We start from the raw sequence: 17785 nt of genomic DNA on the forward strand, positions 1-17785 counted from the left end.
GTACACATAGGCACAATGATATAGTAACATTGGTATGGCATGAGAAATAGTTGCACGATTTTGTTGTAATCTTATCTAGTCAGTCATGTCTAAAACCAGGATAAGTAAAAGGCTGTGTCAGAGCAAGAAAATGGAATACACATGAAGAGTGTAATATATTTAAACAACAATTATAGTCAAGCTAGAATTACAGGCTGTAGCCACTGGGACAAAACTCATCACAAAGTATAACAAACAGCGTGATACAAGATGGCATCTACCAAACTGTAGGAGCGAAGAGCCTAGTCATTAGGTTGTCATGCTGGGGGGAGAGCAGGAAGTCAGTCAATCCCTCGAGTCGTAAGCACAAAAGCAAAATTAAAATTAGAAGATAATAAATCAAATTGCGATGGAACAAAAGGAGGTAAGTAAGTTAAACAGCGTCTGCTTCATTCAGGAATGATTCAGATCTAGAGTAGTAGGCCTGATGGGAAAGTCAGCTGGCTTCCAGTGTTGAAGCTCAGAGTAGATACCGGAAAGTCCTGTATAGAACTCATGCAGCCCAGGAGGTGCAGGTGATGATCTGCATATTCACACGAGAATAGGGCACTCTTCTGACCCTAGGCCTGTATGAGGGCCTGCATCACGTATCCACGGACTCTGACCCTCTCAGGGATCAAGCCCTTTCTCCATCCGGGGGAAGTGGGGAACCTAGTTGGGGTAATCCAACGGTGGCGTGGGATCCTCTGCACACGTGGGTGATGCAGCGAAGCAGTGCCTTGGGTGGCTCTTGGCCTAAGAAGGTGAGTGACAGTGTTGGGAGGCATTGTGGTGACATGATCACCTTGAGAGATCTTAATTTTCCCATGCAGCTCACTATCCACTCAAAAATTGTGATGTGGCAGTCCCGCTCGGTGACATTGCTGAATCCTTTCTCAGGAGGTCACAAATATTTAATCTACGTGAAGCAGGATACTTGCTGCTTTGTCATGGGGAGGCTTACGAGGTGGGCTTAGGCCTTGTGCGGCTGATAGAAGAGAGGTCTCCATCTTATGCGCAGATCCCTGCGGTGTGCTGCAAGGGAGTGCAGGATGAGGGGTACCAATTAGCCCAGTGGGGACCGGGATAACACCCGCCAGTCTAGAAGGGGGGGGGGGGGCGGAGGTAAGGGAGCAGCCTTGATAGGTTACAGGACAGGAGTCAAGGGAGATCGGCCACCTCTCCCCAGTTCCGTCTATAGTAGGCCGCAGCAGGGCGCCTTAGGTCTCCAGCTAAATGCCTCTTCAAGTGAGATGTCTATGTGCACAGAAGTGCCCCCAAGAGATGTCGATGTGCACAGAAGTGTTCCCCCAGCTTATGAGGTAGCTGGGGTGAGGTGTAGCTGCTTAATAACTGGGGTAAATAGCCCACAATCATCCCAGGATTTTACACTAATTAACCACAACATTAAAACCATCTGGGGGGCCGGAGTCTAGCCACAGAGCAGAGCAGACATGTGGTGCCTGAGCTCCCAAATCATCAGGCACCACATGTCTGCTCTGCTCTGTGGCTAGACTCCGGCCCCCCAGATGGTTTTAATGTTGTGGTTAATCAGTGTAACTGTGAGCTATACAGGTGTATCAAGATTAAAAGTTATTAACAATGATCAAATCAGCAGACAAACATTTCTAACTATGAAATAAAGAGTTAGGGGAAAAAATATATATATAGGGTTGTTAGGCAGGAGGGATGGGAGTCCTTCAGGTCCCTGGTGGTCCAGTGAGCTGCCTGTCCACTGGGTGAAACTTAGTCTATTCCTGCCATGCTCTTTCTCTCTGCCGGGCACTTATTTATTGTCAGAGTGTTGCCATGGGTTACCAGAATGTTAGTCGATTACCCTCTACAAAGTCTTTTCCAATTAACCAGTCAGAGGCCAGAGTTGTGGAAGTATAGAATCAAGTCTTTATTGCAATAGAGTCGAAGCAGTCAAACCTGGTTATGAGAGCATACAAATTAAAATTTTCAATATATACGGTACATATCAGTGAAAGAGAATAAAAAAGAAAAGATGATTATCTTGTCAGGCTTAGCATGCACCATTCTTTGTCTGTTCTCCTAAAAGGAAAGAAGACTCTTCTAATAAGAAGGAGGGTAAACTCTTCACATTGGGAGAACTCCTCGTACGTCTCCTGGCCTAGAAAGCATTAGTCACAAAAAGTGAAAGTTTTGTTACATAATACTGCTAAGCAATTATACTGCTGAGCATACACTTTTGCACGTTAACCCTTCGGTTATCAGATGTCAGATTGGATTATACTGGTTTGCACTTTAGTGTTACATAACTATATGGATATTTGCCACAATGGTAACGCTCAGACACTGCAAGAGCTGGAGTCTGCAGGAGGTGCAGCCTTGCCAGGCAGGCATAGACCTCTCAGGTCTCCACCCTGCACAACATAAACGTTTGCTGGGTCAGTTACAAAGATCTTTGATCTCACCACCGGCCCATTAAAGAGACTTTTTACAAGCAGAAACAACATTCCTGCTGTGGAAAAAGTGCCTTAATGCTACGTTCCTACAGGACTCGAACCCTGGGTGAGAGGGATCGCTGAGTCTGTGTACTAGGAGAAGGTGGGAGGGATGTTTCCCGGTGTCTTTGCATTAGTAGGTGAGAGGTATTTTTTCTGAGTTCTCTGTATTAGGATGAGATGATGAAAGATATAAATCCTGATACCTGTGTATTAGGATGAATAAGAGGATTCAGGGGGCTACGGAGAGATTTGCAACTCTGTCTTGAGATTTGACTTTGTCCACTTGATATTTCAGTGCTTTCAGCTGTATCAATGAGAATAATTGTCTTCTTATCATATATGTTTCATTTTAACGCCTGATATACAGATGAGATAATGAAGGGATCTTGGCAATCTCAGAGGGGATGGGTCTGTATGAGTTCAGAGTATAAGGAGGAGTTGCTTGCAGAGCATTTCAGGCCAAGGGGGAGGTTTTCAGTTTTGGACTCTGTCCTCATATTTTAGACATTGTTTCAGTGTTTTCAGCGGTATAAAGCAAGCTGATAAAGGTTCTCCGTTATAAAGCAAGCTGATAAAGGTCCTCTTCTTATCATGTCTTCTCTTTTAACCTCTGATGTACAGATCTTTCTGGCCACTGCTGGAGATTATGAAGGGGTCATGGCAATCTCAGAAGGGATCTACACTGGAGTGGATTACTTGCCATACCGATACCACATATGGCTGAAGGACCCTCAGAGGAGGATGTTCGTTGCCAAATCAGAGGGCAAAGTGGTGAGTGTGAGGGATTACATTAATTAACCCCTTAAGGACCAAACTTCTGGAATAAAAGGGAATCATGACATGTCACACGTGTCATGTGTCCTTAAGGGGTTAAAGATTGACACCTGATTGAACTTACTGGATATCAAATCAATAGAAGTGATTGATTTGCGATGTAAGGAGAAACTTTCTTGACATGATTGTGGTCTCTGATTTTAGGTGGGATTTGACTCCTTCTTATTGGTTGATGGTGGTGTTACAGCTGTCGTGCAGGGACTTCGTGTTGCCGATTGGATGAGAGGTTGTGGAGTGGCTGGAGTACTTCAAAGGTTTTGCTTTAAAACCTTACGTTCAGACCATCCCAATGTCACCAGAATTCGTCTGACTATGGTACAAAACCCACCTGCCACCATGTTGAATACGTACCACATTATTCTCTCCAAGGTAAACTCACTGCATCTAATCCATTATCTCTCTTTAACATTTTTTCTATCTTTTCTTTCAAATTTATTTATTTATAAAATATTTTACCAGGAAAGATACATTGAGATTTCTCTCGTTTTCAAGTATGTCCTGGGTCCACAAATCATTGCATTGATACAATAGGGTACAATAAAATACAAAACAATATGAATACACAATAAATATAAAATTTAATATAGAACAGGTAGGAAATATATAACCAACCATAACAGGTGCATTCTGTTTTTAGGTATGTAGAGAGGGATCTCTCAAATGCTACATATTTTAAGGTGTTCATCCTTTGTTGACCACTCTTAAATATAACTGTACAAATACTAGAAGTGTAAACAGGAAATTAAAGGCAATATAGATATATATTCTAAACAAAATATTCATGAAGTGTTCCAGTCATCAGGTGTCATCAGGAGATATAAAACGAGGGGAGCATGAGATGTGTGTATGAACAATTTATGACTCCTATGCCTAAACACCACAGCCCTGCTGCCATACGGGGTCTAGAACACACATTTATTTATTTCACATTTTTTGTTCATGTATTGGTACTCTTTAGTACTAGAACTATCAAACCTCTCGATATTGCTCAGGGCTTTCGATATCTTTTTTCTTCTTCTTACAAAGAATAAGCTTATATGTAATTTATTTTGTATTTTTCCAATTTCCAAAACTAAACATTTTCATAATTGTCTATGCTGATCATGTTTAATAGTAGCCACTATACAAAAACTGCCAAACAAACTTTAAAAAAAATAAAAAGGGGCAGGTACATTTTACATGTTTTTTTTTTTTAAATATCATAATATGTATTATTTTGTAATGTACACCACATGTAAGTAAAGACCTATTTTCTATCTACTGGTTTAACCTTTTGGGGGTGGCCGTTAGTCCTCTTTGGATGAAAGCTACATTTGCCTGATTGCAGACCATGCATCCCGGCACCTGGAAGAAATCTAAAAGGCAGCACATCACTTTATTGAAGATTAATACAATTTTAATTATATTTCCAAAGGCATTGAAATCACTTTTTTTTTAAATGTACATTACTCTTAAATAAATTGGTGTGCAGTCATTTAACATCCACCTGATGTCATGGGTGCCAGGATTCATCTTTGATATATCTGGATAAATTGACCATGGTCTACAATCAGGTAAGCTGGGTTCCAACCAAACATGATGTAACAATACTGTGGCAGAACAACCGCCTATTTGTTGAGTTCCTTCTATATTGTGTGTGTTCCCCTGTAATTTTCATATACTGTGCGTCACTCCCCATTCGAGAGTGCTCCCACGAAAAAAACTTTCATCTGCTGAACGGGGGCCACCCCAATATCCCATTTAGAACGCGAGTCAGAACGTTTAGATAGAACGTTCTCACCTCGATTGTCGGTGTCAAAAAGCGCAACGTTCGCACTGGCAACATAAATGTGAAACCTCAATGATCGCACTGGCAACATAAGTGTGGAACCACAACGTTCGCACTGGCAACATAAGTGTGAAACCGCATGGTAGGTAATTAATGAGTGCTCCCCTGGGTGGCCGCCATTTCGTATAGCTGAATGCCAACCATACCCCGAAAGGAGATGCCTCCCTTGAAGGTTTCTGCACTGGAACCTTGCGACCGGAGAGTGGTTAGGGAATGTGCCAGTGTGGAGATGCCTGACATTGGTGGTGACACTTTTGGGGCACTGGCTACTTGGACAGGCTTTTCTGTGCCTGATAGACAAAGGAACAGTTTATTTTCCCGAGCCTTGGCTTACAGACACAGAGGATCCTGGGATGAAGACCCCTGTCCGTTGGGGCGGAGACCCCTTGTATGTGTGGCGGGGTTTCCGTACCTGGGAGACATAGAGACAATGACCCCTTTCCCACGCTTTGGCTTCCAGAGGCTTCTGGGATGTGACCCCTGTTGGTTTGGGATGAAAACCCATTGCACGGGGATATGCATAAAAGCCGAGTGTGGCTCAATAAAATTGTGTTGTAACTCCAGCATTGTGTATCGTCCAGTTAATGGGGGCAAATGGGTCTCTTTAGACTTTAAGAGGTTCCTGAGCAGCTGAAGAAAGGGTATTAGCAGAGGTAACCAGTCGGGTTACCTGGGGTCCACTACAAATTCCTAGATCCATATTTGCTGAAAATACAGACCATCAGCATCAGAGCCCAATACAGAATAGATCAGTCATTCCCAAACCAGTCCTTATGGTAGGCTCATCAACAGTACAGGTTTTGTTAGTATCTCCATTCAAATAAAAAAGAGAAATAAATAAATCCTGGATTGTTGGTGGGCCATGGAAACCACAGGTCTTGATCAGGATCATAGCTTAGGTGCCCACAAAAGCACATTCTGGGATAAATTGATTGGAGTGTTATTTGACTTCTTCTTCTTCTTCTTATTATTATTATTATTATTGGGGTAGGGTTAGGGTGTAGGGTTAGGGGTTGGGGTTAGGGGTTGGGGTAGGGTTAGGGATTGCGGTAGGGATTGCGGTTAGGATTAGGGGTAGGATTAGGGGAAGGGTTAGGAGTAGGGGTTAGGGGTAGGGGTTTGGGGTAGGGGTTTGGGGTAGGGTTAGGTTAGGGTTAGGGGTAGTTGTAGGGTAAGGTGTAGGGTTAGAAGGAGAGGTAGGGGTTAGGGAATTGCTGAAGTTCTGAATTTCAGAAGTGCTGAACCGAGCCAAAGTGCCGAATTGCCAAAGTCCCGAATTTTAGACATGTGCAATTTGTTTCGTTCAGAATTGCAATTTGGACGAATTTTGGGCAATTCAGGCATTCAGATACATCCGAATGTCCGAAAAGCTGAATTGCCGGATTGCCGAACTACCGAATTGCCGAAGTACCGAAGTTTTGAAATTGCTGAATTTCCGAAATTGCAGAATTTCCGAAGTGTCGAAGTTCCGAAGTACCAAAGTTCCGAAGTGCCGAAGTTCTGAAGTGTCGAAGTGCTGAAGTGCCGAAGCACAGTATTGTCGAAGTACTAATATACCTACCCAGTGGAAGAATGAAGAATGTTACACTGTATACACGTTTAAATAAAACATTTACAAACATAGCCAGGATTCAGCTGTAAGCATTTGCAACACTTACAACAATCAAGTAACACACATTCATATAAAATGTAAGTTACTTAGCATGTCAATAAAAAAAAAAAAAGCCTTTCCACCCCACCCCTGAACGGCTGTGTAATTTGACTCATAACTCTCTGATTGGTGGATTGAAAGTAACCAATCAGAGTGTTGTTATGAGTCAAATTACACAGCGTGGGAAAATTCCAAAGAACTTGGCTGCATTTCAAGCTAACCAATCAGAGTGCTGTGACAGGTAAATGTAGAGACTTACATGTCAGTCTCTTCATTTACCTGTCACAGCACTCTGAGTGGCTGGCTTAAACCAACCAACCAGAGTGCTCTGAGCCTAATTGCAGGGTGGGGCAAGGCTTTATAAGCCTTCAAAAAATAAATAAAATACCGCACTCAAAATTATAGTTATATGTAAGGCAAATTGATGAATAAGATACTATTCAATATTCAAAAAATATATATAGTTTAATAGAGTAAATTCTTGGAATCAAAATACATATATCTACACAAAAAGGTCTGATGATCTCATTCAATACATGAAAATTCATCAAATACACTGAATAATACATCACTAATCATACATGAAAATTCATCAAATACATTGAATAATTGATCACTAATCATAAAGATACTGCAAAGGAGTCAGTCCTTGAAAAAGGTTTTATAAGCCTTTCCCTGCCCTGCTTAGTCTGTGCGGAGCCCTCCAGGGGTGAACATGGATTAATTTTTTTTTGTGCTCGGGTTTTTTTTTTTCTCACAGTGCCTCGGTTATTGTGGATTTTTATTTGGCTTTTTTTGGGGCTGAAAAAAATAAGATTTTAGAAGAAAGAAGACATCAAATTGTAAGTTTATTTATTTTTTATTTTTTTACAGTTATCTAGTTAATGGTTCCCCCTCATTATTTTTTGGGTGAGGGGGGTAGGTAGGGGGTTATTTATTTTTGGGAGGGGGGTGACTAGGGGTTTGGGGACCCCTAGTCACCTGGGGAGGTAAAATTTTTATTTAGGGGCCCCACCCACCGCTCAGGGGTGGGGGTCAAGACAATAGGTTCCCCCCTATTCTAACTTAGGGCCCCCACCCACCGCTCAGGGGTGGGGGCCAGGGGGGAGGACAATAAGTCCCCCATTGGTATTTAGGGCCCCCACCCACCGCTCAGGGGTGGGGGCCAGGGGGGAGAACAATAGGCCCCCCTTATTCTATTTTAGGGCCACCGCTCACGGGTGGCGACAATAAGGGGGGAGACAATTGGTCTCCCCCCTTATTGATATTTAGGGTTACCACCCACCACTCATGGGTGGGGGCCGGGGGAAGGACAATAGGTCCCCCCATTTGTTTACTTTAGAGCCCCCACCCGCTGCGCAGGGGTGGGGGGCGGGGTGGAGGACAATAGGTTCACCACCTTATTCTTCTTTAGGGGCCCCCACCCGCTGCTCAGGGGTGGGGGCTGGGGGAGGAGAATAGGTCCCCCCCTTATTCTAACTTAGGGCCCCCACCCGCCACTCATGGGTGGGAGCCGGGGGGAGGACAATAGGTCACCCCCCCCTATTTTACTTTAGGGCCCCCACCCTCCGTTCAGGGGTGGGGGCATTTTTTTTTTTTTTACACTGCGCACTGTTTACTAGACATGCCCCTACTCGTAGTTTAGCGCGTAGGGGCAAAATTTACTAATACTAAGTAATTTTTACTTAGTATTAGTAAATTTGTCTGAAAGACCAATTTAGGTCTTTCAGCCTTTTGGTAGATAACTCCCTAATACCGATGGAATTAGGTAGTTATCTACTAAGCGGCTGAAAGAGAAATCCCGAAGTGCCAAAGTCCCGAAACTCAGAAATGACGAAGTTCCTAAATTCCTAAATTTCAAAGTGCCGAAGTTCCGAAGTGCCGAAATTCCGAAGTGCAGAAGTGCCGAAGTTCCGAATTGCCAAAGTCCCGAATTACGGAAAGCGGAACCGAACTGAAACTTTTCCCCATGCACATCCCTACCGAATTTTGGAAGTGCCGAACCGAACCAAATTTTTGGCTCATGTACATCCCTAATAAGGATAGACAGAGGGGCAAGGTGTGAGAGAAGCAACAGGAGATAAAAATCAGCACTGAAGCAACATTCAAAATAGATTGTAGCAAAACAATATGATTTTTGGAGAGACCAATTAGGACAGATTTACAGTAATCAATACAAGAAATATCAAGGACGTGAACAAGTTTTTTAGTAAGACCTTGCGTAAGGAAGGGGCGAATGAGGGCAATGTTTTTTACGTGGAACTGGCAGAATTTAGCAAAAGACTAGGTGGATATTAAGTGTAAAGGTGAATCCAGAAAAAAAGATAACACCAAGACACCAAGCTTGCAAGGATGGCCTGATACACTTACCATCAACTAGGAGAGGGAAATGGGAGGACTAGTATAATGAGGAGGAAAGATAAGAAGCTCAGTTTTAGAGAGACTGAGTTTTAGAAAGTATGAGGATATCCAAACAAGGATGGAAGAGAGTCAACTGATAATGCATTCTAGGACAGTAGGGGATACAGGTGGTAGTGAAATACAAAGGAATGAAAAAGTTTGCCAAGACATGCAGATTAAAAAGAAAACAAAAAGGGACTAAAAACAGAGTCTAGGATAACAAAAGAGGGGAAATGCACTTAGACAGGACGAGGGGAAGAGGTATCATTAAAAAAGGAGACACTGAATGAACATTAGGTTGGTCAGTATGTTTAAGGATAACAGAGACGATGCATCAGTTGAAAGGTTAGTTGGGGGTTGACCACATCAGGACGAAGTAGGGAGTTGAGAGTATCAAAGAGATGCTTGGGATTGAGGGAATATAACAAATTAACTATTTACTATTGCTGATATCTAACTATGCTTCCTTTTTACACACCCCGATACACAGTGATAACTGTATCACTGTGTCATTAGCTGGTTACATTATAAGTACTGTTAAATGTCATTTATAGAGTTGAGCGGACACCTGGATGTTCGGGTCCTGCGGGTTCGGTCTAACTTTGAAAAAAAAAGTCCGGGTTTGGGATCGAACTTGACCCTGAATTTGACCCCGAACCCAAACCCCATTGAAGTCAATAGGGACCCGAACTTTTGGGCACAAAAATGCATCTAAAAAAGTCCTGGAAAGGGCTAGAGGGCTGCAAAAGGAAGTAAAATGAGGGTAAGAGTAGGACAAGTGCCCTGCGAACAAATGTGGATAGGGAAATCACTTAAAATAGCATACAAATTAAAAATACAGCTGAGCCATAAAATAGCACTAGATGGAATCTTTGATTTTAGCTTTGGAAGAACATAAATCAAAATCTAAAACATGGTTATAGGAGGATCACCAGAAATGTCCATTTGAGAGAGGGTTGGAGTGCAGGGTATTCTTTCATTGTTCAAACTGAGCTCAACTCCTGATGCATGGAGAAAAGGCCTTCACAAGCCTGTGCTATTGTGTACATAGTTTATACTAAGTGACCCATAGGTTTAGGAGGTGGTGACCTTAGAGGAGGCAGCCAATTGTTTTTTATATATTTTTTATTTTTATTGGGGTAGCCCCCAAAATATTGGTACATATAAAAAAAGAAAATTGCGGCCTGCGGTGCATTTCTTGCAGTCCTGATGAATGGAGAAAAGGCCTTCACAAGCCTCTGCTATTGTGTACATAGTTTGTCTTAAGTGACCCATAGGTTGAGGAGGTGGTGACCGTGGCGGTGTAGGTGGAAGCAGCGGTGGAGGAGGAGGAGGTAGCCAACATTGTTTTTTATATATATATATATATATATATTTTAATTGGGGTAGCTATATATACTTTTCTTCTGTTCCCTGGACACACACTTTCATATCAGCCACAGCCAAAAAACAACAGAGTGAAAAATTATTAACAAAGGCTTGCACTCACGGTCTTTTGTAAAAGTTTTTTCTTTCTTTATTCCATAAATTCGTTAAAAAAATCGACGTTTCAGCCATCGTCCGTGGCTTTCATCAGGATCAGTTAAACAAAAAAGTGTTTGAAAGCCATGGACGATGGCTGAAACGTCGATTTTTTTAACGAATTTATGGAATACAGAAAGAAAAAACTTTTACAACAGACCGTGAGTGCAAGCCTTTGTTAATAATCTCTCTCTCTCTCTCTCTCTCTCTCTCTCTCTCTCTCTCTCTCGCTCTCTCTCTCTCTCTCTCTATATATATATATATATTTTTTTTTTTTAATTGGGGTAGCCCCCAAAATATTGGAACATATAAAAAAAGAAACATTTGCAGCCTGCGGTGCATTTCCTGCAGTCCTGATGCATGGAGAAATGCTCAACAAGCCTCTGCTATTGTGTACATAGTTTATACTAAGTGACCCATAGGTTGAGGAGGAGTTGACCGTGGTGGTGTACGTGGAAGCAGCGGTGGAGGAGGAGGAGGTAGCCAACATTGTTTTTTATATATATATATATATATTTTAATTGGGGTAGCCTCCAAAATATTGGGACATATAAAGAAAGAAAACTCTGTTCCACAGAGCGACTGACCCCTGCGTGCTGCAGCTGAAACTCCACTATCGCCTGCTGCTGCTCGCACAGTCTCATGAGGCGGTGAGCGGGAAGGCCGAAGTTACGCTGCAGCACAGACGGCCCGCACTTTCTGCAGCAGCTCTGATATACCTGGGTAGTTTTTCAGGAATTTTTGCACCACCAAGGGATGTGCGGCAAACCGGCTAGGCCCAAAGCTGCTACGAGATTTCGCCCATTATCGCACACCACCAGGCCGAGCTTGAGGCTCAGTGGCAACAACCACTCATCGGTCTGTTATTCCATGCCCGTCCACAGCTCCTGTGCAGTGTGGGTTTTTTCCCCCAAACATATGAGTTTGAAAACAGTCTGCTGTTGTTTCGCCCTGGCTGTGCTGAAGTTGGTGGTGAAGGTGTTACGCTGACCGGATGAGGAGGTGGTAGAGGAGGAGGAGGAAGAAGCCGAGTAGGAGGAGGAGGCAACAGGAGGCAAAGCTGTGTACCCAAATAAAGATTGTCAAACATTGTATCATGGAACTGTGTCCCATCCGGTTACTGGGGAAATGGGTCTGACCTATTCTAATCAAAGGGGATAACCATCGGTTACCCAGGTCCCGCTTCAATTGGTGGCAAGCGGCGGGATCCCATGTCCCTGCCAACAGACCCATGGACTACAGTGCTCTAAAGCGACCTACACTGCAGGACTTGTGTGGCACCAGAGGAATAACGACTGGTGGGCGTAACAAGGTCGAATTGACTACTGCGCTCATGGAGGACGACCTGGCACGCAGTGAGGCAACGAACCCCAGCCAGGGGCCGGAGATGAGGAGGAAGTGCACAAGGAGGTGGAACGGCGCCTGGCATATTACCGAGAGCCACCCTCAGAGGAGATTGTCAGCAGGACCTTTTTGGAGGTGCAAGCCTATGTCCTTGCCAATAGACAGAGGGAGACCTCCATGAACCCAGATGAAGGAGGAAGGGAGCAGAGGGCACCGGGAAGTACAACCACCCTGGCCCACAAGCTACCATACAATGCCTTCAATGAGTTCAAGGAAGCAGAAGAACGCATTGATGACTTTTTAAGACTTTGAGCACCAGTGCCTACTCCAAGACGTTGACCCCAGCGACTGGGTCACCATCCTGGCCAGCAAACTAGTGGGAAGGCAGCGGATATTTACCATGCTGTACCAGAAGAGCAGATCAGAGACTATCCCTTTATTGCCCAAATCCTCCTGGCCCGGTATGCGGTCACCCCCGAGCAATACCGCTGAAAGTTAAGGGAGACTCGGAAAGGGGAGAAGGACTCCCATGCGGAGTGGGCATGCCACATCACAAGGGCTACCCAGAATCGGCTCAACTGCCATCAAGCCAAGTTCCGGGAGGAGATCAACCCAGCTCGTCATGGTAGAGCACTTTTTCAATAGGCTCCCCAACGACAAGTCGACAACGCATTCGTATGTCATCCATATCAACTTTCGATGCCACTTTCTGCACCTACCATGGTGACCACGGGTAACGGGGGAATCAGGGTTCGATTCCAGAGAGGGAGCCTGAGAAACGGCTACCACATGCAAGGAAGGCAGCAAGCGCGCAAATGACCCACTCCCGACGCGGGAAGGTAGTGACGACAAATAACAATACAGGACTCTTTAGAGGCCCTGTAATTGTAATGAGTCCACTTGAAATCCTTTAACTCTGATCAATTGGAGGTCAAGTCTGGTGCAGAGCGACTGACCCGTGTGTGCTGCAGCTGAAACTCCACTGTCACCTGCTGCTGCTCGCACAGTCTCTCCAGCATGTGCAAGGTGGAGTTCCACCTTGTGGGCACGTCGCATATGAGGCGGTGAGCGAGAAGGCCAAAGTTATGCTGCAGCGCAGACAGGCGAGCAGCAGCAGGGTGAGAACGCTGAAAGCGCGCACAGCCGCTACAGTGAATGTCACATCCTGTTCCATGTTGCAGATCAGTCTGATGATGGCTTCTGGTCTCAAGTACTCTTTTTACTGAAGCTGCATCAGGGTCCTGATATGTGGCCACACAATTTGCTGGTGCTCAACACCAGGGGGCGTGCGGTTACCCTGCACCAGACCCTGCTAATCCATTCCACACTGTGACTTCTAACTTCAACATCAGGCATGCTGGGTCCCGGTCGTCCGACAGCCGCCCAGACAATGTCTGGGTCCCGGTTACCGGACTGCGAAACTGTGAATGGCTTGTTAAATCTGTTATGGTTCCTTTTATCGCTCCATCTGTTACTTGGATAACTGTGGGAATTCTAAAGATAATACATGCCGACGAGCGCTAGGGAACAGCCGCTCCACTTTTGCACCCTGCTCCCTCTTATGCTGTGCTGGTGCCTCTGTGCAACCAGCGCCTCTTCCTCCAAACTGCACACGTTATTTGCATGACCTTGATTCCATGTGGGGTCTAGGACCTCATCATCCTCCACATCATCTTCCACCCACTCCTCAACCCTGCCCTCCTTGCCGTTCTGCACACTGCAGAAAGCCACAGCAGTTGGCACCTGTGTTTTTCCTGCATATAAACTCTGCAAAGGACATATGGAAATTGTTTTAGAATTGTTTCCAGGCAACAGTTTTCCCTATAAACTGACCTCTCAGTTTGACTTGTGAGGGTATTGCCCCCGAATTACAATATTGTTATATTGGTATTTGACGGTTGTATTTGACTGTCAGATATGAAGTGCAGGCCGCAAATGTACTATTTACCACCCAAAATATTTTTCATTTTACAAAGTGCGCTGTAAGCACAGTATTTGACGGTTCTATATGACTCTCAGAAATGAAGTGCACCGCAGGCCGCAAATGTACTATTTAGCTGCAAAAAAAAATGTGAATGTTTAAAACTGCTATGTCACAGCACTTCTTAGGAGCAAAAAAATGTGAATTTGTCAAAGTGCACTGTAAACACAGTATTTGACGCTTCTATTTGACTCTCAGATATGAAGTGCAGGCATCAAATTTACTTTTTAGCACCTAAAGAATTAGAATTTTTATAACTGCAATGTAAGCACAGTATCTGACGGTTCTATTTGACTCTCAGAACTGAAGTGCACCGCAGGCCGCAAATGTACTATTTAGCAGCCCAAAAATTTGAATGTTTAAAAATGCTATGTCACAGCACTATTTGACGGTTCTATTTGACTCTCAGATATGAAGAGCACGCCCCAAATTTACTATTTAGCAGATTAGCACCCAGAAAATAAGAATGTTTACAATTGCGCTGTAACTACACTATTTGACGCCTCTATTTGACTCTCAGATATGAAGAGCACGCCCAAAATGTACTATTTAGCAGATTAGCACCAAAACAATTAGACATTTTACAACTGCACTGTAACTGCACTATTTGACACTTCTATTTGACTCTCAGATATGAAGAGCACGCCCCAAATTTACTATTTAGCACATTAGCACCAAAACAATTAGAATTTTTAAAAGTGCGCTGTAACCGCAGTATTTGACGCTTCTATTTGACTCTCAGATTTGAAGAGCACGTCCCAAATTTACTATTTAGCACATTAGCACCAAAACAATTAGAATTTTTAAAAGTGCGCTGTAACCGCAGTATTTGACGCTTCTATTTGACTCTCAGATATGAAGTGCAGGGCCCAAATTTACTATTTAGCAGATTAGCACCCAGAAAATAAGAATGTCTACAATTGCGTTGTAACCGCACTATTTGACGCTTCTATTTGACTCTCAGATATGAAGAGCATGCCCCAAATTTACTATATAGCAGATTAGCACCCAGAAAATAAGAATGTTTACAATTGCGCTGTAACCGGACTATTTGACGCTTCTATTTGACTCTCAGATATGAAGTGCACCCCACTAATGTACTTTTTAGCACCCAAACAATTTTAAGTTTTAAAACTGCAATGTGACAGCAGTATTTGACGCTTCTATTTGACTCTTAGATATGAAGTGCACCCCACTAATGTACTAGTTTGCAGAATTCTTTCCTTATCTGTCCCTGAAAGCGGCAGCATCCTCTCCCTACACTAATAAGGGCTCATGTGACATGCGGCGCTACGCGACTCCAGCTTATATATAGAGCCTTGGTCACATGCTGCACTGGCCAATCTCAGCCATGCCATTAGTAGGCATGGCTGTGATGGCTTCTAAGGGCACACGAGTCAAACGCTTGTTGATTGGCTGCCCTGCAGCCTTTCAAAATGCGCCATTAAATCGCCGGACACCGAACACCAACCCGAACATACACTGAAATGTCCGTGTTCGGGTCCGGGGTCCAAAAAACGTAATGCTCAGTACGAACCCGGACTTTACAGTCCGGGTTCACTCAACTCTAGTCATTTACTTAATTTTTGTAACATTGCTGCACAGTAATCAATTGTATCTTGCATCACATTGATAAGTTGGCAATGAACATATTTTTAAGTCCTTCTGATCAAGGTTATTTTTATTGTGTTTGGACCGAACTATTTTTTTTTTTATACCTTTTCTAATAAAACTTTAAGCTTTATCATTTTCCTGGTATAGGTTGCTTTTCTTTGTTTCTCATTGTGCCTCACATACATGTCTACTAGTGTTTAAGAAGTAACCTGGCACACCTCCATGTTTCACACAGGTGAAAGAGTCCATGTCAGTACAGCAAATATCCTACTGTGTGTACCTGGAGTACTGCAATATCTGCATCATGTGTGGATTTGTTTTGTTTTTTGGCTACATGGCCGCTTGTTAAATGCTAAATATATTTTCCAAATTTTACAGAGTATTCTGTAAGCATGCTTAGCAGCTCACCATTTAAAAATGCATCAGCACAATTAATAGCTGGACATACCTAAGGATACACTGTATCACAAGGAACTTTTCATTTATAGCCGCTTTGTTTATTTTTTCTGAGGGTTGCCTAAGATGTATATTTAACTAGAATTATTCCTGGTCTCATTGCTTTTTTTCAAGGTGTCCTACTCGTCCTGATCTCTAATTTATGTCTTATCCAGGCTGTTATTTCTGTATTCATTTCTGCTGGGGAGTTGGAGGAGACAATCAAGATTTTGGAATCTCGAGTATCCGCTACATGTGATAATTGCATTCCTCCTGTCTTCCTTGAATATTCGGAGGTGCACAATTTGTTTCCTGGACGTCTTAAAGAAGAGGATCTTCTTCCTGGAGGCTTCCTGATGCAAGCCTGGCTGCCAATTACCACCAATAAAGCCAATCTTGATTTAATGCAGCGCTGGAAGGTCCAGTGGTTCTGCTCATACCCATGTGATGAATTAGGTGATGTCACTGGCTCCTCCGAATTGCATGATGTCAAAGTTAGCTTTAATGTCAATAATGGTATCAAACAAACAAATGAAACTATAAGTAAACATGACATCACTGCTTCTACTTTTCCTGCATCATCCAAAAGTTTTTTAGGGTTTCTTAGCCTTGGATCCCCTATGTTTCCAGTGCCCTTAGGGGAAGGGAAGCACCGCCTGGATATAGACTTATTTGGAACTGACCTGTCTTTTGCCAAAATACATGTACTATACCAGTTAAAGGAGGCTGTGAAGAAATTGTCCACTGGGGGAAGCATTATCTGCTTTGTGTACATAGAGGAGAGTCTACATGCTGGGCTCAACAACTTTTTTGAAGGGTTCACTCCATTCCCACTCTGGAGTAAGCAACTGGTCCTAGAAATGGACCTCACAGCTGTTAGGATCTCCTGATTCTATCCTTGTTGAAGTAATAGATTATGCAGGCTGTGGCATGCTAGTATCTGCCCTAGGACAATGACACACTTATACCTTATAAACCATGCATGCTGCTTCTCTTTATAAATGATCATTTTTCATTGGAAGAAAGTCATTCATCCCATCATGATTCCAAAATGTTGTTCATTTATGAAGTTCAAGATTTTACAATTTACAGTTATTTGTGCATGAAAAATAGTTCCACAGCAATAACTTTGCATACATATTCAACACAGATCAATGGCAATAAATCTCTAAGATTTTAATTGTGTTTGGTCCAAACTATTTTTTTATACCTTTTCTAATAAAACTTTAGGTTCTATCATTATCTTGCTATAGGTTGCTTTTTTCTGTTTCTCACATGACTTACATACATGTCTACTAGTGTTTAAGAAGTAACCTGGCACACCTCCATGTTTCACATTTAATAGCTGCGGAGATACACAGAAACATATTAGGTGTGATACCATAACAGAGGTTCATATCAATAATATTAACATAAATGTATTTTGTGAGTGTGTCACAAAGCTTCATCTTCAGTGGAAATCGCAGTGACGGGTCTTTGAACAGATATATTTGTCTAAATAAAATGCTTTGTTCTTGATTGAATTTATGTAGAAAATTAAACATTTGCTCTAGCCATTAATTTAATAGAAAGTAGACATTCATAGACAGTAATGTGTGGTGAGTTGTATTACTTTGTAACTCTGTGGTTCATTTATATACTGTGAAATTTATTGCTGTGGAGCATTTGACGCATTCACATTCTGCATA

At 43.0% G+C, this 17785-nt stretch overlaps 1 protein-coding gene across 1 annotated transcript; it reads left to right on the plus strand.

Moving 5' to 3' along the window:
- The first annotated feature begins 3080 nt into the window (after positions 1-3080).
- Positions 3081-17123, plus strand: LOC134601504 (histidine N-acetyltransferase-like). The gene is made up of 3 exons (XM_063446004.1): positions 3081-3260; positions 3468-3692; positions 16274-17123. The coding sequence occupies exons 1-3, from the start codon at positions 3081-3083 to the stop codon at positions 16985-16987; spliced, it is 1119 nt and encodes a 372-aa protein (XP_063302074.1). The 3' UTR covers positions 16988-17123.
- Positions 17124-17785: the final 662 nt, after the last annotated feature.

This window comes from Pelobates fuscus, chromosome 3, assembly GCF_036172605.1.
Source record: "Pelobates fuscus isolate aPelFus1 chromosome 3, aPelFus1.pri, whole genome shotgun sequence".
Classification (NCBI taxonomy): domain Eukaryota; kingdom Metazoa; phylum Chordata; class Amphibia; order Anura; family Pelobatidae; genus Pelobates; species Pelobates fuscus.